General features: G+C 37.3%; 1 protein-coding gene across 1 annotated transcript in view; it reads left to right on the top strand.

The window, feature by feature from the left end:
* Positions 1-22,763, top strand: part of PDSS2 (prenyl (decaprenyl) diphosphate synthase, subunit 2) — a 115,923-nt gene that overhangs the window by 65,988 nt on the left and 27,172 nt on the right. The window contains exon 3 of the mRNA XM_017827963.1: positions 7,840-8,038. Coding sequence (XP_017683452.1) covers positions 7,840-8,038 — 199 coding nt within the window. The remainder of the gene's footprint in view (positions 1-7,839; positions 8,039-22,763) is intronic.

Genomic DNA, 22,763 nt, shown 5'->3' with positions numbered 1-22,763 from the left:
TCTTTTTAACTGAGGATTTTTGGCTTTTTGGTCACATAGCAAAATATGAAAAAAAAATACTCTTGAGGAGTTTCCAAAACGTTTTCACGTTTTTCTGTTTAATTTATCTGACTGATTCAGCTTGTTTTGTCAATGAAAATATTGCTCATGTGTAATATTATATGCTTCTCAATATTATCTGTCATATTTGTAAGGAATGTTTTTATACTGGTTTGAATTATATTGTTTTCATGTAACAAATGTATTGAGCTCATGTTCACTTGTACCTATATTTTTAGTTGTGATATGAACTCTTTGTAGCAAATTGAATTTTTAATGTAGAGAATTCAAGTTGAATGCAACATTTCTTGAGCAAGCAAAATTCCTTTTAGAAATTTGAGCTAGTGTCAGTACATTATATTGCCAATATACATTATTGCATAACTATACTGAACACTCTGAATACCTGCATCATTATTTACAAAATGAGGAAAATAGGTATTTAAAGAAGTAAACATCTTAGCTCTTGTTATTATTTGATGTAATATTTGACATGGTCTACATAGCTGTTAATATAGTCTATAGCAGATATCAACTGGAATTTCAACTTGCCTTTTATTAAAAGTTTAAATCTTGATAATTGCCTTATAAAAACACAATATAGCATTTGACAGCTTTACATGATTTTTGAAATATGAATATTCCCATAGGGATAACCAGTGATTTTAAAATGAGATTATGATATGTGATTTTATAAATTTGACAATATGCTTATAAATTAGTAGCTCTAAATTTTATGATTTATTTTTGGCATCAGTGTTCAAGTAATCAAAGAAATCTTTTTCCAGATAACCTAACTAATCAAACCAAAGGAAAAAGCAAAAAGTATTAACATGAATATTTAAAGAAAAAATTATTAGGTCAAGCTAACCAACTGTCCTTTAAAAAGTAAAAAAGCCATAAAACCTAAACTGTAAAGCCATTTTGTTTTTAAGAAAACTTATCTAAGTACTGGCTCATGTCTAGAATCTCTTTCTTCTCCAGCAATGTAGGAAAGGTCTCTAAGAAAAGGAAAGGTAATTGATATCTCCCTTTTTAACAGTTCTAGTGCTTATGAAATCTGTAGTAACTAAAATAAGATACAAAGTTATTTAAGTTTCTCATATTCTGGTCAGTGGGGATTAAAAAACATACCTAGACCTGCCACCACATCTCAAGTTTGAGCAATACCAATGTTCTTTTAATACCTGTTCCATGCAGGAAGGACTTTAATAGCAAGAAGGATGCAAAGGACAAACACAAGATTTGTCTTTACAGCGAGTGTATCTGGATTCTTACCTTGTCAGCCCAGCCCACCTGCTCCTCATCTGTTTACACAGCTGCATTGTCATTGGTTTCTGGACCTTAAAGTGGCTAGATATTTCCTACTAAGCAGGTTTCTTCTTCACATTCCCTTCTTTATTGGTCCCAGCCTACATGCCTGCCTCTGGAAAGCATCAGCTTGACTTAGTGATTCTGGTGGTATTATTCTTCTGACTTTTCTGATTAACACTTTTTCTTTTTAAACTGAACTTGAGATAGTGAGTCTTACCAGGTCTTTGTCTAGATTCTCTCACCTGGTTCCCATAATTGATGCTTTTGCTTCTAGGCTGGGAATACTTTTCTTTTAGGCTGTGCAATTTGGAAAGGGAATTGCTGCGATGATGCCATCCAGCCCAAGAAAACTCTGCTGTAAGTTGTGATCCCTATTCTTTGACCACTGATGCTGATTATAGGAGTAAGCCACACAGAGCCTCCAGACACAAGTTCACCAGTTAGGGCTTTGTTTAGCTGGGGGTGATGATGCAAATATGGATTGCTTGCATTCTAGTGTAGGCAGCTGGCTCCCAGGCTCAAGGACTCCTGGCTACACTGTGATGACACAGTGGTGGCTGTCTTGGCACATCAGTGGCACTAGTTGGAAACTGATACAGGTTGATTAACAGAAGGGTTTTTGCAGGTCTTGACTTCACTGATTGTTCTGTGGTAGACTTAACACTGAAGTCAAGACCTGCAAAAACCCTTCTTCCTAATTCCTGCATTAAAGAAAGGAACAGGACCCTGACCTCAAGGGCTTGTTCTCCCTCTGCTGCCAACCACCCACAATGCATAGGAAAACTGGCTTTCCAGTTGAAGTGAATGTCTGCCCACTAAAAGTCAGAAAACATTTGCAAAACCTGTAATGGGCAGAGGGAAGATCTTACTAAGACAAATTACGGTGAAAAGAACCTGAGCAATAATCAGTGGTGTGTGAGATTCAGAATGAAAATGTAAGATCTTTCCAAAATAAAGAAGGAAAACACATGAAGGAATATTAGTAAAAGTTTTTGAAGTAAAACTTTGTGATGCTAGGAAGAGAAGGATATGAAAGAGGTAAGATATATAGCCAGTTTAAAAACTAACTGGCTGTTAGGAATGCAGTTAAACAACATACTCAACAAATTTCATAGAACTGATATCTTTCAACTTCATTTATCCCTCAGGTGAAAGGCACCCCTAACAATAGCTTAAGTGACCAAGATAGAAGAAAGCAGAGAAGTCTTGGTCTCTGACCTTGTTAAGGGATAACAGTGGGTAGATGTTTTCTGCTGGATTGCAGATATATGAGTCATGGTAATGCAGTGAATATTTGGTGCTCTGCTTAAGTCTGCTGCTTTAACCTGAAGATTTTTCCTGTTAGTGAAGCCACAGCACCTGCCACCTATGTTGACTAGCTAAACATTCCCCCCTACCCTTTAATTTCTTATAGAAGAGACTATACACACAAGACGAGAATGAGACTTTCCATCACCACGATGCTATTTGTTACTCACTATACATTGTTCCTCTAATCGTGGTTTAGTAACCATGGCACAGACCTTGAGAGGTGAATGGGAAAAAGAATTGTAAAAGTCACTGCCCTTTCTTGCTGTGTAACTAAGTGGGCTGTCTGGGTGCAGCACCAGATAGTATCCAGAACATACAGGATCAAATTGAATGTAGTGTGTGCACCTTCTTGTCTTTATAAAATTTTTCGTTCTGTTAATTTTTAAAAGAAACAGTAAAATTGGATAGGGAGTTCTGCCCAAATACATTGTCAGTACCTGAGATTATTACTTTAATTCTTTAGTTAATGTTTTTTCATATGTAATTTCTACAAAGGAACTATTTCTTTTTTTTTCAGATTCATAGGTGTGTATATATAGATTATTATACTTGTCACTGAAATGGAATGGATGTTGGTAGTTTTAATTTTTTTTTTTTTTTTAAATCCCAAATGTAAGGCTTTTCATCCGAATTAATCCTTTGTGTATTGAAGAGAAACTATTGAATTGACAATCACAGAGAAAACGTTCAAATCTTGGGTGTGTACTGTTAGTCACTTTAATTCAAAGGTTTGATGATAAAAGTTCTTAAAGAATTTTTGATCTATCAGTTCCATTATCTTTGTTCACTGCAGTTACTTCAAAAATTTTTGAATGTGGTTTTTAGTGGCTAATTTAAGTCTTTGGCCCATTTCTCTGAAATATTATGCCTAGTAATAACATTTTTAATTATTAAATGCTTCTTTGTGTAACCTGTCATCCTTTGAGAGGCCCAGTGTAGTTCTGACAGTTGGCTGATAATGAAAGGTAAACTGACTCAAGTTTTCTTGCTGTTACTGAGAACTTGAATTTCCATCACAAATATTTCAGAGGAGTATTTAAGCTGAAGTTCTCTTTCGCTTACAGCAATACAAATGCACTATTTAATATTTCTGTTTTATCACATTTTACAAAATGCTATTATTTCTTTTTAGAGTAGGACCTGAAATCAGGAACTGAAGTCACTTATAAGAACTCTTGCAGAGATCGTACTGGTTAGTGTTTCATAGCCGCAGGTCTTTAAAGGTAACGCAAACAACAAAGAACGTATTCAGGATGCCAGGAAGAAACACTGCAAAAGTTTTAGAAGTTACATAGGAAATTTACAATCAAAACCTATTTTGTTGCCACAGAATTTTGTTTCACTATTTTGCCAATCCCCTTTAGCCTGTCATACATTTTTTGTAGGCTTTGACATTTGTGTGAATTCTGCATGAGATGTTCATCACTGTAAGACCATTACAGTGATACTGTAATGAGACAGACTGCAAGGCCTACAGATGGGAAATTTTAATCCAGAACAAAACTGTGAAATGCATTTTTTTTTGAGATAGAAGCATATTTACAAAGTTTCTCCATTAGTTGTTTATTTTTCTCTCTAGGTGTGGTGCCTTTATGAGTGTGAGGTTTCCACAAAACCTATATTCCTTACTTTGGTGTCACAGTAGCAGGTTGTTGCAGCTACTGCATTAGTTTATGGGGGCCAATAGAAAAGATTTCTTAAAGTCTGCTCAGAACTTTATCAAAGTTCACCAAAATATACTTAAATTTCAGTGATCTATGTGCTTTCATTGTGGGGTGGGAGCAAAGAGAGAGAATAGAAATTGCACTTGTTTTTTTTGTTGCAGGATCTAATTGTTCATATAACTTAATTTTTGTTTTTCTGGTGTTTTCCTGCAAGCTGGTGTTTCACAGTCCTAGAATCAATATAGCTTCAGAGGACCTTGCTGAAGGGTTTTTTCATTACTTGTGGAGTTAGTTTTTCCTTTCTTTCCAGAATGCCATTTACAGCTGGAGGAGCCCATAATATAAGGGGTACTTTACAGCAAGCATTTAACAGAGCTTTAGATTAGGTACGCTGGTACTGAAAATGCAGGAACAAGGAGTCAGAAGCATGTGTTAAACCATGATAGCCAGACTGTGACCCATCAACATTTCTTAGTAAGGTCCCCCAGGTACCATTCTCTTTGGAACAACCATTTATTTGTGTATTTCTGCAAGTGGATTGATTTTTGAAAGGGGGAGAAAGAAAAACAGGTTAAGTCGTGTGTGGAGCTCAAAATAGTATCATCTCTTGAAACTTGATGGCTGAAAGTGGAGTCTCTGGGGCATTTGGTGGTGGTTTGCAGGGCCTTCTTGCTTCAGAGGTGAAAGGCGTGGAAGTGTATTAGCATTTGGTGAAAAAGTTTTCCTGATTCTTAGCCTGCTTCCATTTAGGAATTTTGTGTGTTTAAAAATGTTGACTATTTTGTCAGTTCTCCTTTGCTGTGTAGGTAATTCTTGTGGCAGCCACTTCTTGTGTGAATGTGGGCTCTGGAGTGGGAACAGGATGGAAGCAGTCAGAGTTTGTAATCTCATCGCCCTGTTTCTAAGTCCAACATTGTATAAACATTATTTTTTTTGTATTTTAGGATTGGCTGCTTTCAAATATGAAATTATTTAGTCACTGAATTGTACTCTGGATCGAGAAAGCTGTATATAGTATTGCTTTAGCCATTCAATAGCAACTTTGTAATAGCGGTGTTTATTTTTTGGATACTGGCCTTTACAAAGTTGTGTCAAGGATCCTCCTGTATCCACAGCAGCCCCATGGACTTCTTATTCTGCCTGGGTGTTATGGAAATTATCACAAAAAGCATTCAGAAATACATTACCTGGGATTTCTGCAATAGCTTTGATTCTTGTATTTTTAGTTTGCTAGGGAGAGAGGGTGGAAGAGCAGTTTGTAAGATCAGAATTAGGCACAGATTATCTGCGTAATATGGTTCTTGTTAGCGCAAATAATATGAATACCTCTTGGAGAACAAACGAATTATATAAAAAGAAATGAAAAGATCCAGATCCTGAGCATTTGGAAAGCATGACGGTGATGTATTTGTGTAACCTTTTCATGAAGAGCGATGCTGAAGTCAAAGAGGGGATTTTTATTTCCTTCATTAAAAGCTTATTAAATGAAGAAATAGGACAGTCGTCGTTTTGCTTCAATAGTTGGGGGTCACAGAGGCAGGCCTGGTCTCCTCAGGATATTAATGCCTGCTTTCAGCTGGGGGAAATGAGCCGTCGCTTGAGTTAGCTGCAGCTTTATGTGCTCGTCACTAGGGATCCCCATATGTCCTGGGATCTACGGCAGTCGGAAATGGCAGAGCTCGGCAGCAGGGAGCAGAGGGCTCTCATTGCTATTCGTAACAGGTAGCTCGGCTCAATCTGCCCAGAGCAAGTCTGTTTAATGTTGATCAGCTGTCCATCTGATAAACTGAATTGATATGGACATATCCTCCAAGGGCTGCCCCGACAATGACAGCAGGAGCATCAGGATGTCTTGTTAGTCTTTTTCTTGGAGCTTGAAATTTTATTAACCCTTTGTTAGAGCTGAGGCAAGTGTGATTACAATACTGCAGCTGGGTTGTGTGAGTTTCTCCCTCACCTCTTTGAAAAGCAGCATCAACCTTCGGTTTTATTGTCTACATGGAGAATGGCTAGCTGTTTGGTTTTTGGATTCTTTTTCTTCCCGTGGAGCCAAAAACTGTGAATTATACAGGCAGCTTTAAAAAACAGCTTAGTTTTTTTGTGCATGACAAAATACGTCGGGAACCTCTATTTATCCTCTCCCCCAAGCTCATCTGCGTTTTGCATGCCTGCCCAGGCCATGTGACTCTCCTGGCTCTTCTCTCTTGCTAATTGGCACAGATCGCTGGCCTGAAACAGTTGCTACTGGGGCTCTTCACAGGTCACATATATCTGGGGCAGAAGGTTACTTTAGATTAATGTGGTGTGGGGCAGTTGCAACACATCTGCACTGTCCAGAGAAAAGAGAATTAATTTACTCAGTATTATGTTAGTACTGAGGCAGAATCTAACCTGAGCATGTATCAGCAGGTATATGCATATGTGAAGGTTAGGAGCAGTTTGTTTACTCAATGAATCAGCGCTAGGCCACTTTTGAATAAGCACAGGAAGCATAACATGCCTTTGTTCTATGTTGTAATTATTTGGAACTGCCTTTAGTCATCTGTTTAGTTGAGGGCATGGATTGTGGTTTTGCTCACATGTGAAGTCTCCATGGCATAAAGGGAACTGCTTGAGTCAGAAAAGATGTGAATATGCTGCAGATTTCATAAGGGGGGGTCCCGTGTGTATCTAGGTTTGCAGTGTTAAAAGGATGCTCCAGTGCATGGCTCTGTTCCCCTCTCTCCTTGTCCCTGCTCAGTTATGTCAGTTCAACACCTCATTGTAGTTCTGAGCTAAGATCACATCTCTGGGCTCCTTGGAGTGACAGTCACTAACTGTCTGGGGCTACAGGGTTGGACTGTGGGCGGAGAGGGCTGTGCTAATGACTCTGCCTTTTCCAAAAAAATCAAAATAGAGGGCAAACCTCTATGGAATAAGCTCTGTGGAAAGCCTCTCACAGGGATTTGCTGGACAGTTGCTTTAGCTGCTTTTGACTGAAACAATCAGTGAAAAATCATTAGTACACAGTTCTAAAATGTTCAACTGTTTTTCTTCTGCCTGCACTCTTCCCCCTTGGTCGTATTGAACTGCAAGGTATCCTATTATTAATTAAATGCTAATTTGAGCAGTCATTGACTGCAGCATTCTTATGGTGTTCATATTGGCTTGCTTGCAGTTCCCCTGCTGATACATCCTTTGTTCATTCCCATCAGTACTTTCTGCTTGGCATTTTCATCATGTCAGTGTCCCTCAAGCTTCTGGTAGACAAAACAAAAGAAGAAAGCACCATGAGGACTGTATGGATTATTTTGCTTTAGAATTCAAACAAAGGGTTGCTGCTTACCTGGAAGTACTTAGTGACAGTTCTCTATGCTTAACACCTCCCAGTTGTGGCTTCTAGCAGTACATAGAAGAGCTACACAATAATTCATAAAATATCTGTTTGGTACATGTGGTTGGTTGTCCATTTTCATTAAGAATCTCTATGGATAGCATCAAAATAATTGTCCTTTTTCTTTCTTTCTTTCAGTCAAAGAAGTCTGGCTGAGATTACGGAGCTGATCCACACTGCTTTTCTGGTGCATCGTGGTATAGTAAACATTGGTGAGCTCAAGTCCTGTGACGGCCCACTGAAGGATATGCAGTTTGGAAATAAAATGGCTGTTTTGAGTGGAGATTTTCTCCTAGCAAATGCTTGCACGAGCCTTGCGCAGTTGCAGAACACCAAGGTAAAAAGAAAAAGATTTTACTGCCAGAGCAAGTAACTATGAGTGAATCTTTTGAAAGAGAGGCCCTTCTAAAAAATCAGCAGTTATGTATGTATATATGGAGCATCATTTAAAAATCAGCATACTTACAATATAGCTGTAGATGGATTGACAGGCTGCTGCTGCTGTGAGCATGTTTACCGCTCTCCTATGGAATTACTGTGGTGATATCTTTAGTACACATTCTGAAGCACTGTAGTAATGGGTGAGTGGTTACTTTGGTGAATTGAAGATACATGCAGTGGCATCTTTATGACATGTCAGGCTACAACACCACTGGCAAACTGCCAGCTGAAGACATGTTTGGTCTGTTATTTTCTTTTACTTTGTGCTTTGTGAAAGGTTTGCTGTCTTAGAGAATTCTTGGGGGAAAAGGCTTTACTGCTTTGTCTCAGGTGACTTTTTGCTCTTAATAAAATTACTTTGTTAGGCATTTGGATGTCCCTGCATATTGGACTGCCCTATTGCTGTATATGTACTGGCTTCTACAGGACAGCTGCAATCCAGTTGCTCATACAAACTGTTTGAAACTTTACAGGGAGATGTTTTTAATGAGAAACAAATTGTATATATGTATTATCTTAGAAAATGAGACTGATGGAGACGTTAAGAGATCATCTCTCTAGTCAGTTCTTCTTTTTGCCAGGTATGATCAGCTACTCCAAAGCATTCTTGTCATACATTTGTCTAGCTTGTTCTTAAAACCTCCCATGGTGGAGAGAATCCTGGGCATCCCTGTGCCAGTCTAATGTGGCTAGACTAATATGCATGGTTGAAGAGTTTCGTGTGCCATTCTGGTAGAAACAGGAAACAGTACTTTTTTGCAGAGGTACTTTTTATACATTTGAAGATTGCTGCCATATCATAATGTAAAATAAATGTTTGTCCTGTGCAACTGTCAATAATCAGCATAGTTGTAATCATGAGTTTAAGGAGTCTATTTTTTTTTTAGATTCTTATGCTAAGTCTCCTCATGGTGGTAGTTGAGTATTTCTGCACTCCTTTGATCATGAGTGTGACAGTTTCTCTCAGAAGTGGTGTAGTTTTCTAACACAGAGCTGAGATTCAAGAGAAGAGACAGAAAATTAGATGTCAGTCTACTGGAATATGGGTTAAGCCATCATGGTGACAACTGGTAGCAAGAACTGAAAAAAATAGTTTTAAATAGTGCGTACCATAGCCAAAATGGGGTGCAGTTGATTTTACTAATTATTATTGATTTGTATAAATTCATTTTTTTTAGTACTTTGTAGGATTGTCAAGAGAGACCAAAAGATTTAACCCTACATCAATTTTTTGTTTCAACATAAGAGGAAACTTTTATAAAACATAGCACCTATTACTTTGCATTTAGTACATCAGTGAGTACTGCAACAGGAATGTATTATCCCTGAAGACTTGCCAGGAAGCAAGCCTACAGTGAAATGAAGCACAAGAAATAATTTTTTTTTTTAAAAGCAGTCATTATACTGCATGTTGGAAAATTCTGCCAAAACATTTTAGCACTTTTTTTCATTTTTCTGACATCTAAATACTTTCGTAGCTTCTACATACGATAAGTGGGATGCCATTATGGAAACTGATTGACTTAGTAAATGATTCTTTTTCATGTGTCTAACCCTACTAGCAAAGTAAGAAAAATTGAAGTACAAGCTATAGAAATCTCTTGACAGGTGCAATGATTTAAACATACTGTATTTATTCTTTTGTAAATGATGAATTTTCGAATCTGGCATCTGTTTTTTAGCAGTGTGAAATAACTGTGACTTCTTTCCTTCATAATGTTTTGTGTTCTGTGATGTAAAAGGTAAAAATCACAGTACTGCTTTTTTTGCTGGCATTTAGCAAATTGACTAATGAAATGAGCAGCATCGTATCGTACATGGTAGTGACCATGGTATGCTGTAACCTCCATAGACATGCATAGACCAGAATTTAAATTAAAATGGGTTTTAACATTAACTGAACTCACTGCTACCAAGATAATTTTATTGTGCTGTTAAACTCGTCTGAGCTTGTGTATGATGCATTTATCTCTGTGCTTCTCTCGGGGCTGACAATTAGACATGAAATTCTGTAGTCGTAATGAAATGCAGAGCTATTTTATAATTGCCAAGGGTAAAATTAGCAAAGTCAATTATTTTCCCTTAGGCTTTTCCCTGTAGATATTAAAAGGCTGCAAGGTAATTGCCTTAGGTAACACTTTGATTTTTAAATAACATTAAATATAGGAATTGTTGTTGTTAATTCGTAGTAATTTTCCTCTTCTTGCTACAGTTGTGAAATATAACTGTAATGATATTAACAAGAATCAAGGCTCAATGTTTGTGGTTTTGGGGGTTTTCTTTAAAACTAGTGCCTGTACCTCTCATATGTTTGCTAAAGTTATGCAAAAGAAGGGTTTGGGGTGGTCTTTTGGCCTTTATGTTTTTAATATCTGAGGTACAAGGACTCTAGATTTCTTGAAATGTGAGTTAGGAAGCCTCCTGTAAGATAAATTCTTATTTATCTTTATCTTTTTGATACATAACAATTCAGAGGAAAGCATTGTCATTTTCTACTTTGTGAAGTTATGATACATTAATTATGAATATGAAGTTGGTGTCAACTGAGGCTTAAAGTATTGATGGGCAGATGCATCTGCATACTATGCTTTTGTAATCATGGCAAAGTTCTACATTTATTCAGATAATAAAAACTTTTGAAAATGCACAGTAATTTCTTCAAAAACCTTACAGCTGCAAAGCATTAGACTGATCAGGTCATATGTATTTACAATTCTTTTGTACATTCATGATAACTTTTTGGTTACCTTATATAAACTAACATTCGGATGGTGGCTCTTCTTGGCCTGTGGATTGTGGTGATAAATTATGTTATTGAAAATTATGTGGATAAAACCTTACTTCAGAACTGCATCCTGTAGTAGATTGAATATTGCTAATCTATGGATTTTAGAACAGAATTGAGCCTAAAGATGAATTGGGTTGGGATGTTTTAGTAGGTGGTATATCAGCAGTGGAAGGGGGAGCCTTTGACAAGGAAAGGCTTGTCTGTGTTTTGCTACTTAACAATGCCGTAATGTGTGGTAGTATGATGATTTGTTGAATTGGGGTGTGTTTATATGGGATGACAAGGTTATTTTGGTAGGCCTTCTCATTTTGAGGTTGCAGTGTTCTGATACTAGGATCATGATAAGATATTTGTGGAAGTCATTGTAAACATGTAGTGGGAGTGATGGAAGAGTAAATTATGTTTGCCTAACAAAATAGGGTACCTCCCAGCTATCTTGTGGGATATGTGAACATAAGCAGTTTTAAATAAATGTGTGAATAAATTATTAAGAAGTGTAAAATGATATGTCTAACGGTTGGTTCTTTGTTGCCATCTGAAGGTAATATATCTTAACATTTGTTATTTTGCTTTGCCTAGCCAAGGATATGGGGATGAAGCTGCTAAGAGCAAATTTTTTGAATGAAAGTCCTTCTTCGGCTCTGGTAGCAAAAAGTGTTAGTTTTGTCTTTGATTTCTGCTTGAGTAACCTTCACTTCTTGCAATATTTTTAGACTGGCTTTCAGATGCAAACATAGCAAAAGTAACAAATATTAATTGGCATTTTTGTCACCTGTCAGCCAGATGTGCAATTTTACCACAGTGATGTGTGCATAGTGACCATGGTATTATCAAATAATGTGCTTTTTCAGGGTTTATAATAGATAAGTTGGAAGAAATCTGTTGCAGCGTTAAAGCTGGTACTTCCTAGCACACCTGAATCATTAGTTGTCTTATGAAACTATAGAGAGGATGCTTAAAAGATGTAATTATGACTAGTTTTGATGCTTTCACACTCTGAAGACAGTGGTACATAGAACTTTGAGACAGCTGAAATAATGCAGTTTAGTGCGGTGCCTAGAAAATAGTAAAATAATCTGTAAATGCATTACTTTCAACTCCAGAAACTGATAAAAAGACATCCCTTTGTATTTAAAGAAAGAAAACCCACATACCAGCCAAACAACCAAAATAAAACCATACAAACCCAGCATATCCAAAACAAAAAATAAAACCCCCAAAAAGAAGAAGAAAAAGCCTAACCCAAAAACCTGAAATACCTGTAGTGGTTGTGTTCTCCATAGTTCTTACTGAAATCTTAAGAACTGACTAATTTTCCCACCATAATTCAGTGAGGTCTCATTGAAATAATTAAACTCTTCATGGAAACCCTTCAAAATCTACAGCCTGAAAGCTTAGAATTGAATTTAAAATCTTGTCTGCCAATGCAGAGCTCTGACAGAAGACCACATTATAGAGCATTGTTTTATTAAGTATTATTTGTTTATAAATAAACAGTAGCACAGATGTAGTACTTATATAGTGGATGCATTTCCTTATGTTAAGTTTATGTATTTCTAAAGGCATAAATGTGTTGTTTATGAAATAAGCCTTTTGTTTGCATAAACATCATTAAGCTACTCATTTGAGTCTTCTTATATCTTCTATTGCAACAATCTAAATGTACATTGAACTTCGTATAAGAACTACTTATCTTAAACTGTGGTTACAACCTTCAAATTTTTTTATAGAAAACAGAATAAGGAGCTTTTCTGAAGTACTTTATCATGTCTGTCTTACGGTACCTTCCTCTGAGATGATGATGTATTGGACAAGATGGGGAGTAGGATAGTATCTCTATTGATGAGTATTTTTATTTTAATTTAGTATTTTAGAGTACCACAGGGGCATGTCTCAAAACCAGACATTACTGAAAAATACAGATAAGTTTAAAGAGCTCTGAACTAATTTATGGAAAAGTACACTTAAGAAACACTGCTTTGTCTGGATACTGGGGGAGAAGAAAACCAAGGAAGAAATCCTATGTTTTTGAGCCTTTAACCTAATATGCAATGACATAAGGCAACATGATTGAATTATTACATATCAGAGCTCTTCTTTGGGCAACCCAAAGTAAACAGTTCTGTATCTTAAAATACTGAGATATATACTGAATATTGTCATACAACTTAGCATAGATTTTATTGGAGAATGCAAACACACTTTCAGTACTGACTGAAATTTATTCATAATTATATATGAATCATAATGAAGAAAAGTGTTATTTGTTTTAATTATTACTAATTTACTATTTAATTATTACCAAAATTTACTAATGTGCATACATTTCTGAGAGGTAAGTTTAGTTTTAGTTTACTGCAAAATAAAACTTTAAAGAGACTGTAATTGAAAGAAAGTTTATGTCCATTTAATGGACATGTATTGTTTTTTTCTGCATGATGTTCTCAAACATTTTTAATAAGAAGACTTCTTTTCTGAAGTTTTATTGACAGTCATGTGAAGTTCCTTTGGTAGCAAAAAAAAAAAGGCACTTTTTATAATAGTTGATAAAAGTATTTAAGCATGAGGGGAGAAAAACCTTGTATGTTAGAGATAAAAGGTTAAAATCTTTTGGACTCAACACTTCAAATTTTTCCCACACTACTGTCGTAAAACTTTTGTCTAATATTTCTGCCGTCATTAGAGGCAACAGTTTTTGTGATGTTGATGATGATAAAATTCTAGAATGATGCCAGTGAATCTAACATTGTCTCTTCTGATGCTTATGTCAGTGGAACAGTTTCTTAGCAAGTGTATCTTCTGCCATTGTTCACAAGAAGTAAATTTATAGCCCCTAAAATAAAATGCAAATTCAGTTTTCTGCATATTTTGCAGGGTTTTTCCTATTTCACTTTTGCTATGTATAACTGGTAATATAATTAAATATTTAGAAAATTTCATTACCTTAATGGCTGTCATTATATATTTGAAAAGTGATCTTTTAGAGAAGTTAAATTAGAGGATTAGGTGACACAGCTTATTAACTTATTAATTTAATTGAAATTCTAAAAATTATACTTAATCTGTAATTGTGATAATATGTTAGAAACAGTCTCCATTTAGATCTATAAGAGTTCTGTTGCATTGCAATGAGTGTCAGTTTTGAGATTAAAACTGCTTAACTTTGCATTAATTCTTAATCGCTACATTCCTCAAATAGGTTTATCCTTCACCTTAGTGGCCTGTTGCACCTGTACTGGTTTTTAAAGCTAACACTTATGTTAAACTTTCCCAAAGTTAGACTCCACTGTGTTTAGTATAAGTCTGTATTGGAAGAGTATATTTTTCTGTGGTTTTTGGCCATGGCACTGCTGGAAAAATTTGTTTAGATTTCAGGCTGTTTTCTGTCTTTCCACTTCTGCATGAAAAAATAGTTTTTAAAAAAAGTGATTTCTGCCACTTCCCTTATGGACAGTTATGACTTAAAAACAGGGCCTTGTAGCAGAATGACTGCTGCAGAACATGGAAGGACTGGAACTGAGACTGATAGCAGAATACATAATCATAGGTATCATTGAATCTTCAAGTCTAGATTAAAGTCTTTCCCAAAAATATACTGTGAGAATATTTTGAAAGGATCAAGGCATGATGCTATTGAGAACAGAATTGTGAGTGTTTCAGGTTCTGTCTCAATGTCATGTTGACTGAGAAAGTAAATGTCTGAGGAAAAAGTTTTCCACTGAATTGGGAGGTTTTTTCAGTAGCTTACTTAAGATTTTTATAGTGGTTTGCACAAAGTCCATTTAATGATCTTGCCTCTAAATTCTCTCACTAACAATTTCCTCAATTTGCATCTGAATTTACCTTCCTCATCGTAGCAGACACGTCTTTCTGCTTCTCTGGTCTGCCCAGCAGACCAAAGTCAATGTTACTGCTTGAGTTCTTGAATGAAACACCCATCGTTATTCCAGGTAAATATTGTCTTCCTCAGAGGAAAACTGCACTGCTTCTTCTAACATGTGGTTAAGTAGTTCTTTTTCTGAAAGAACTATGGTTTGCCTCATTGTAGTTAGCAGAATGGTCTGGAAAATACTAATATGCTATCTGTACATGAAGGAGAGAGGGCTTTTCAGAGATGACTGAGCATAAATGAAGAAGAAAATGAAAACTAATTTGAAGAAACTGAAGAAAGGCTGATTTCAATGAAAGTCAAAAGTCATTTGACATCTCAAGATAAAAGCTAAAGCTGGGAAGTCTATTCTGGGTGGTTGGTGTCCATCCTTCTTATGTTTGCTCCCTTAATGTGTGTCCTGGGATAAAAAAGTGTTTTCCCCTGGAGTTAGAAAAAAGTGGTTAACCCTGGGGGGTGGTGTTTCTGGTGTGCCAGGCCAATCAGAAGCTACATTTCACTACTGTAAAAATCAACATATGGCACAGGCTGGAAGAGAAGGAAGTTGAGGTAGTTGAAAAAGTTGTAGCCATGTTGTGAAGCCACAAGGAGGGAGGGCCAGCAGACCCTCCCCTCCAGCCCCTGGCTGGGGGGCCTGGAGCAGTGCAGTAGCTGAGTGGAGCCCCTCCTGAGGCTGGTGATTGAGGGGGACTCTGAAAGAATCAGAGAGACCCCTGGATCGCACCTTCTTCCCCTCCTCTGGGGGGGGGGAGAAGAAGACGGCTGCTTGCAGAGCTGAACAGAGATGGCGGTGGCTGAAAGCCAGAAAAATAGCCAGCAGCAGCGAGATGGCATGGAGCCAGGCTCAAAGACACAGAGAGATGTCCTGCAAGGAGAGAGAGAGCTGGCAACAGAACAAAGAAACTCAGTGAAGACTGTTTTGGGGGTAAGACTGAATTAAATCTCCCCAAAACCCCTTTTAGAGACCCTCTTTTGGAAAGAGGGGTGGACTTCCATTTGAAGGGAATTCTGAAATGCAGAAGCAGCACCAGAGAAAAAGAGTGAAAGTCTCCAAGGAAGTCCCTCAAAGGCTTGGGCTCAAGGGATTGGGATTTTCTCAAAGTAAGAACAGAAGAATTCTGACTACAATACTCAAATCTGCTGCCTTAAAAATAAAGGGCACTAATTAATACCACAGAAACTAATTTGAAGGAACTGTGACCTGAAAGGTGACAAAAGGACTTTTTTCTTTTCTTCCTGAACTCTTGTTGAAGAAAAAGAGAAATTTAATCTAATGTAAATATATTATTTCATCGTGAAAAAATAGTTGTTACCTATATATATGTATGTAAATAAACCTTGTAAGTATTTTCCCCTTCCCCCAATGCTGAGTAGCTGTGTTTTGTCTGAAAACCCTCTCACACTGAAGCAAATTGGGGGAGGGGGGCTCGAACTCAGAAATTGGATTTTTGAGGGGTCTCAAACCACCACAATGTATGACACTAAATTGTCAGTTGTCTAGTGGTGAAGACAAATATCTTAGAAGTCAAAATATTTGCAGGCTTTGAGATAAATAGGTGCGCATTACAGATGTGCATATATATGTGTATATATATATGTAAATCAATTTAATTGAATGTTAAGGCCAAATTATGAAAGAAAGGGGTTTTTTGTGGGTTTTTTGTTGTCGTGTTGTTTGGTTGGTTTTTTTTAAGGCGAACCTCCTCAATTTTCAGAGAAATTGCCTTTCAAAGGTTTTAGAGAAACAGTAAAAAGTGGCTGTATTTAATATTTGTTTAACTGCTAACAAGAGGCTGTATCCAAGATCACTGCCAGAATATATAGCAAATAGATATTCAAAAGAAAACAAAATTTATTCTAAGAAGTTGAACGAATGAAAACTTTTGGATATATGATGTTTTATTCTGTGTGACATGCATACTGTGAGAAAGGACTCTGAAGAGCCAGCAGTTCTGCTGCTTCATTCACCACTTACTTAGAATAGGTATTGGCACTGCCTGGGTTTCTTAAATAGAGATATTTGTTGCAGCTTTTTCTTTCACAACCATGAATAATCATCATGGGGGAATTCATTACTAAACAGCTTTCACCCCTAAACAAATTATAAAATGAAAATGAATTTTCATAAAGCAGGTACATGAAATGAGTACTAGTGAAATTTCTTCACTAAAAGGGTTATGAAGCATTGGAAGCGGCTGCAACAGGGAAGTGGTGGAGTCACCATCCATGAAGGTATTTAAAAAACGTGTAAATGTGACACTTAGGGCCATGGTTTAGTGATGGACTTGACAGTGCTACGTTTAGTTTGGACTTGATGATCTTGAAGGTCTTTTCTAACCCAAATGATTCCATGACTCTAAGGTGATTTCTTCCAGGAGTGATATTTGCAATGTCAACCTCATTCTCTTTATAGCTGAAGGAGTCAAAGATCCAAAGTTCAGTTTTCTTGGCTTTATCTGAAGTCTGTTTCTCAAACATAGTAAGATTCCTATTGAGAGTGTGTAGTAGGATAAAAAGCAATCAGATCTCTCTTGGGTAAAATGCTGTCTCAATATTATCTCTAACAGCCTTTTTCGTGTGTGTGAGGACTTAACACATACTAACATCCATCTTTGGATGGATGGGGTCTTATGTCATACTTGGTTCTAGAGGTGGACTTTCATGACAAGGCATTTAATATATACAGTTTTACAGAAGGACTGAAGGTCACTGTGATTTCAACAGAGAATACACTTTTAAAAAGCGAAAATGTATTTTATTTTCAGTTGCAATTCAAGCTGTTATTAGTAGTGATAAGAATCTAAGATTTGTTTGCATGGCCTTTCTTAGTCTCCCAAGAACATAACTATTTATCATAGGGAAATCTGTTCCCAGTACAATCAGTAATCTTAACCCTTCTGTAAGAGGGTATTTGGCACCAGCTTTGTAGCCTTGATTTTTATTATTTTAAAGATGAGACAAGTTGTTGTTGTTGTTATTATTATTGTTATTGGTATGTAAAATCATCTGTGTTCCTCCTCCAGCGGGTACTGGTGTCACAGAATGGCTGAGTTGTCAGGGACTTTTGGAGATCATCTAGTCCAAACCTCCTGCTCAAGCTAGAGCAGATTGCCCAGGGCTATGTTCAGATGACTTTTAAATATCTCCAAGGACGGAGACTTCGCAACCCTTTTGGACAACCTGATCCATTGTTTGATGCCTTGACAGTAGACTGTTTTCATGTGTCCAGATGTAATTTTGTGTTTTAATTTGTGCCCATTGCCTTGTCCTGTCAGTGGGCACTGCTGAGAAGAATTTGGCTCCCTCTTCTGCATTCTGTGGATGGTAGCGGGGGGGTGCTACAGGGGTGGCTTCTGCTAGAAGCTTCCCCTGTCCCATGGAACCAATGCCGGCCAGTTCCAGGATGGACTTCCTGCTGCTAGCCAAGGCCAAGCCAATCAGGAGCAATAGTAACACCTCTGTGATAACATGTTTAAGAACAGAAGATTGTTGCACATAAGGAACTCCAGCCTGGGAAGAGCAGAGTGAGAACATGGGAACAACAAAGTAGACGCCAAGGTCAGTGCAGAAGGAGGGGGAGGAGGTGCTCCAGGCACCGGAGCTGAGGCCCCTGCAGTCTGTGGTGCAGACCATGGTGGAGCAGCTGTGCCCATAGAGGACCATCGGGACAGCACTTTGAGAAGAATTGCTGCCCGAGAGACGGACTCACACCAGAGAGGTTCATCAAGGACTGTCTGCCGTGGGAGGAACCCCACGGGAGCAGGGGAAGGACTCCTCTCCCTGAGCAGCAGCAGAAACAACAACTGACCGTAATCCCCATTCCCTGTCCCCCTGCACCGCTGGTGGGGGAGGAGGGAGAACATGGAAGGAGGGGCAAGGGAACATGTTTTTAAGACTGTTTTATTTCTCACTCTTTGGCTCTTACCCTGTTCGTAATAAATTTAAGTACTATCTCCACTTTGAGTCTGTTTTGCCCATGAAGGGAATCAGTAACTGACCTCTCCCAGATCTTATCTCTACTTATGAATCCTTAGCTGTTTTTCTTTTTCCTCTCCTCTGTCCAGTTGCAGAGGAAGAGTGAGAGAGTGGCTTTAGTGGGTACCTGGCATCCGGCCAGGGTCAACCCACTACAGCTGTTTGTACACATTGTACTGTAGGAGAGGTTAAAATAGGTGTCTCTTGTAAATAGGGTGATAGATTATATGTCTTCTCCTTTCTTTTCCCTGCTGTAAATCTTGTCTTTAAAATTAACTTTCCCATTGTAAAATTTTTAGTAAAAATGCCTTTAGACCTGGAGTGGTTTCAGTGTAATATTATAATGCATAAAATTTTACCAGTAACATAGATAAGTTAATTGTATTTTTAAACAAAATGCTGATGTATTTGACTTCTTGTTGGCTAGCAAGAATACTGAGTCTTTGGATGCACTGTAACTGGTTGTTAATATTAGCGTTTTGAAATTCAACAGCATTTCATCTGAAGTCTAGAATCTGATTGCTGCTACTCTGGTTGTTGACTTGTTAACTTAACAAACATCTGCAGCTTCATTTAGTTGATTCCATCTGTCAGATGCTAAGTGGTATTACTTCTGATTCACATTTTTTCAGATACAGACTGTGCAAAATTGTTAATGCTGCTTGCAGGTATAATTTGTGTTATTCAGTTGAATGCTCAATTCATTCGTGAACATATCCTGATTTGATGGTTGTCTGCAACTGTGTGTGTGGGAATAGTGTTTTATAGCCATGCTCCTGTGTATCACTTATTGATGAGGAGGGTTTTGTATCTACAGAACCCTGTAGTCACGATACTTTCTTTATTTGCTGTTTTGTATAGAGGAAAGATGTAATGAAATTACCCAGTCCAAAAGGGTCAAGCTGAAGAAATCACACATTTCTCTAACCTGAGTTACTCAGCAACAGTTGTTGAGTACTTTAGTGCAAGGATCTGCTGCATTGGATCTGCAAAGGTATTAATAAACTGTGTAAGGTATCATGTGGAGGTAGACAAGGGAAAAGGATATTTCTTCTGTTGGTTATGTTGGCATTAAGGAAAATGACTGAATTATGCACTAAAAGTCTTTATACTAATGAAACCCACTTCTGTAGATAGTGCTGCATCAGCACAAAAAGGGGGGCTTAACACTGGTGAAAATCCCTAAGGCAGACTGACCTTAAGGTAGATATTTGACAGTGTTAGCAATCTTCAAATTGACTGCTGCTGATTATTTTGAAGCATTATTTTGATGTCTAGGAAGTACCTTTTTAACAAGTAATGCGTTTGGGTGATGCATTTACACTGAACATTGTATTTTGCTACTAATTCATCATTAACAGAAGAATTAAAAAATAAATGTGGTCTTCTAGACCACTTAAAACATGCTAGGAAACAAATAATTGTAAGGAGTCCTTTCTATGTGTTTCAACTAAGAGAGGACCAGCTTTAAAAAATAGTAAAACTCAAGATGATTTCAAATAGTAAATTCAATGGGATTCATTAAACATTAGATTAAAAAAACCCAAAACATTCTATAGGCTGACACACTTAGTCATACCCCTGTATGACTAATGATGTTTGAGATTACCAGGAAAGAAAATTGAATTCCACTGTTCTTGGAACTCCTTTCAGTTTTTGCTCCTCCCCTTTTTAATTTTTTTTTTTAAGGTATTATTGATTAATTGAAATCCAATTTCAGCTGTTTGCTGAGTTTTGTCTTTAGCTTCCTAGTGTTGCAGTGCTTCTGTGTCAAATGCAGGAGAATATTTAATTTTAAGAGGTTTCTGTATAATTTTTAAGAGTGGAAATATTTCCCAAATAAGTGCTTGTTTGCGGAGGGATGTGAAATTCAAGTTGAAGGAATTTTTGTCTGTGTACTTAATGTTTCCTGACTATTTAGTTTTCTTCTTTACTTGTATGGGGAAGCCCTGCAACATTTTCAAGTCTACATATCAGCAGCAAGTATTAGGGTCTGTCATAGCAGATGTGTGAGGAAAGGATATAGTTTCAACATAAGGATGGAAGGAATTACTTGTGGTCCTTCTTGGAAGAAATTTGGCAGAGCTAAGGAAGTTTGTCAAATAGAAATCATGAGGGATGAAGAACAAAGATATACCCATTGCCGTGTTCTTCCTAGTACTGTTTCCTGTCTTCCTGCAAGAGCTTCATCCTTTCCATGATGTTCCCCTTGAAAATATCTGGTAGAGTCTGGAGAGACACTGTATTACTACTCTGAAATAGAGTGATCTGTGTAATCAATTCTACTTCAGCTGCTGAATTTAAAATAAATTGACCATTCTTTGAATGGAACTCAAATTCATTCCGTTTTTTAAAATTAGAAGGAAAACCAGGAAAAGATACATATGCAGAGTTACATTGCAGTAAACTTTTAAAAGAAAATATTTTGAAGACAAGTGAAGGGAACAAAGCGCTCGAGTTACTAAACTGATGGCATCAATGTTGTCCTTTCATCCAGGTTATTTAGAAATCCCATGAAGGATGAGTGGGGCCTAGAATCAATTCTTTTTACTGTGCTTGATGGAGTCTGAATCTTATCTTTTAACTTCAAAGAAAGTATTCTACCAAAATGTCTTCTATTCTGTGATTTCCCTGCAGTCTTTCTAACATAAAGTTTCCCTTTAATTAAAATATGCCTTTTTTTCTATAGATAGAGTTTGATTTGTGCAGGACAGTCAACTGCAGTCCCTGCATGAACTAGGATGCTGTACCTGCAACACTGAATATGGCCCTGTTCTGTGTCATCATGTATGATGAATTCTGAATTCTGAATTATAGAGAGGTCCTTAGAAAACTACATGAAATTCTGATTTCTGGAAAAGGAGGGAGGTATGTCGTTGGTTGAATGTCCTGAGTAATTTTCTGAACAGCTAAGTGAATTACCAACGTTTTGATTTATTTCTTCAATTAATATTTAGAAATTCTGAGCTTGAGAAAGTAGACTTGAAGTAAATTTAAAGAACCTTGAAGGGCTAAGGCTGTGCATTTTTGACAAATAAGTTACTACCCCAGAAAAGGGTAAATTCAGTTTCACCAAATTTCTTTAAACCTACAGAACCTAAAGATCTTTAAACCTACAGAACTCTTCTGGCACTGAAACATAGCAGTCTTTTGGACTATTTCATATTTGAATAAATTGGACAGGTCAGAGCATGTATTCTACCTTGCTATGGAACGAGCAATCAAGTGGTTGTATCTAGAATTTACATCATGTTATACACTCAGTCTGCCTAGACAGTAGGAGAGATTTTAGCCTTAACAATCCATCTCTTTTCCCTGTATTCATCCTGAATTGATGTCCCTTATGTTGACCGTTTAAAAGCAGAATAGATCACATCCCTAGAAAGGTGTTGAAGTAATACCTCCTTAGGGAAAAAAAAAAAGATACACTGGTGAAATTGTTGCAAAAGGTGTTTAAAGGCTGTGAAATCACTTGCATGTACACTTGTCACCTACAGGTAATGGGTCATCCCCTGGTCCACTCCCAACCCTGTGGACGCTCTAGGGGGAGCAGAAAATGCAGCACTTTGGAAGATGCTGATACAGAGTGGAAAATGAAAAATAGAGTGGAAGTTTGTTTTCTCTCAGTGTGATGTTACTCCTGCTCATCTCGAGTACCCATGAGGAACCAGGCTTCTCAAAAACATGTAGAGTAGTAGAAAATAGTGGGAAGAGAGATTATAAATAGCCTGCCTTTGCTCTCTTTTGAGTTGCTGCTGTTTTCAAGCACTAATTCTGGTGATCCTTTCTTCTCTTTCCCCATCTCTGAACTTGTTTAAAATGGAGCTCAATGTTCAAATGAGAAGAGAAGCAGTTGAGAGCACTTCATTTTTCATCTACCTTTCCTGCTTCTCGGACTTGCTTCTCAGAAATGCCGGGAAATGGAACAGGGCACTCGTCAGGCAAAAAGGCACCGATGAGAATGGGGAT

Source organism: Lepidothrix coronata, unplaced genomic scaffold (genome assembly GCF_001604755.1).
Source record: "Lepidothrix coronata isolate B3197 unplaced genomic scaffold, Lepidothrix_coronata-1.0 Scaffold5, whole genome shotgun sequence".
NCBI lineage: Eukaryota > Metazoa > Chordata > Aves > Passeriformes > Pipridae > Lepidothrix > Lepidothrix coronata.
Note: the sequence above shows the minus strand (reverse complement) of the source record. Positions and strands in the feature narration are given on the sequence as shown.